The following is a 1,598-nucleotide window of genomic DNA, read 5'->3' on the forward strand; positions in this document are numbered from 1 at the left end:
TTTTTATATATATAACGGGATATATTTATGTTAAAATGGACGATTGAGATTAAAATAGACAACTGAGATTAACAGTAAAAATGAGAAGTTATTTATTGAAAAAAAATAAGATAATCTTAACTGTTTATTTTCACTCATTCAACGATCCTACAAAATATGAAATTAAAAATTATACATTAAATGTAAGTGAATCTTAATACACGTGCATATATATATATACATGAGAATGTTGTTTATAAACATAGAAAATATTTAAATACACTCAATGTTAGATATTTATTTATATGCAACACTTATGTCGAATCTATTAAACAAAAATGGAAAACGAAGAATAAGTCATATTCATAGATCTATGGCACTATGAAATCATTAATTGTCATGGAGATTCTTGGAAGTTTTTCACGAGAACATATTTTATTGTCATGTTTGAGGTCAATGGTGTAAGATTTTATATCAGGTACGTAACTTTATATTAATAAAAATATAAATAAAATAATTAAATTATATGAAAATTTAAAAATTTCAAGACAATGTGGACATTGGTTCCCCGGGTCCAACCCTGTGTGAGGTGAAGTTTTATACCAAGGTAATAAAAAGACATGGAATGTGATACCTTTCTTTATCTGAGATAAAAGTGGCAGAACCAAAGGTAGCATACCTTTTCACTTGTCCAAAGATAAATTTAACCTTTATCACGCATTTTGAGACATGTCCCATATCAGAGGGAGTGAACCATTAAATGAACCATTAAATTAAAGATGCCTTGCATATAAAGTTGACTTTATTAATTTAAGAATAGAAAAACATATTACAAGCTATTGTAATTGAAAGCTACACGTACAAGGATCATAGAAAGCTACAAGTACACATTGCAGCTCCTCAAAGTGAGCACTGTAGAATTTTGATTACTTTGACCCAATTTTATTCATATTTTTTCAGTGTGCTTAAATTGAAATAGACTTATAGGGCCTGAGCAAAGGTATCAGCTCTCCACTTAGATGGAGGGACATGACTTCATTGGTGGAACCCACCAGTTTTCCACCAATGAAGACGGCCGGAACCGGAGCCTTACACCCCAGCCTCATGACTGCCCTCTCCATTTCCCTGCCTTCTGGGTCTTGATCGAGCTCGTGAACCGTCGGGGTTGCCCCGATCTCTTGGAATAGAATCTTGAGCGCATAACACAGGCAACATGAACTCTTGCTGAATAGCACTAACCCATTCTCCGAGACCAACCTCATCACCTTGTCCATGTTGAGTTAATTTGCTTAAAGAAAATGTTTCTAGCTGAAGTCCCCTGGTTACCTGACGATTTTCAGTTATCGATTCCGGAGTGCGGTGGATCCAATGGTGGTGGGAGGAGAAGGCGGTGTGGGGGGTGAGAGAAAAGGGTTCAAACCATGAGTTTGCTGGAAATTTAAGCTCCCTTGCTAGAGTATTTATAGGGACAGCAAAGAGTAGACTCTTTATTTTCAAAAAAAAAAACGTGTTTTACCTGGATGCTAAAACCCTAAAACCAATAAAGTTACTTTTGGCTAAGTATTTTATTTCCATGGGGCTCAAACATTGCAAACACTTTTGGGTAAATATTTTTATTT

General features: G+C 34.5%; 1 protein-coding gene across 1 annotated transcript; it reads right to left on the minus strand.

Moving 5' to 3' along the window:
* Positions 1–929: 929 nt before the first annotated feature.
* LOC120143712 (monothiol glutaredoxin-S11-like) lies at positions 930–1,385 on the minus strand. Its single transcript, XM_039157959.1, has one exon. The coding sequence runs from the start codon at positions 1,251–1,253 to the stop codon at positions 945–947; it is 309 nt and encodes a 102-aa protein (XP_039013890.1). The 5' UTR covers positions 1,254–1,385; the 3' UTR covers positions 930–944.
* Positions 1,386–1,598: the final 213 nt, after the last annotated feature.

Source organism: Hibiscus syriacus, unplaced genomic scaffold (genome assembly GCF_006381635.1).
Source record: "Hibiscus syriacus cultivar Baekdansim isolate YM2019G1 unplaced genomic scaffold, ASM638163v2 tig00110863_pilon, whole genome shotgun sequence".
In the NCBI taxonomy this organism is placed as follows: Eukaryota; Viridiplantae; Streptophyta; class Magnoliopsida; order Malvales; family Malvaceae; genus Hibiscus; species Hibiscus syriacus.

Bases quoted from the DNA above. Each gene is read 5' to 3' on its own strand.
- LOC120143712 (XM_039157959.1), bottom strand. From the start codon at position 1,253: ATGGACAAGGTGATGAGGTTGGTCTCGGAGAATGGGTTAGTGCTATTC.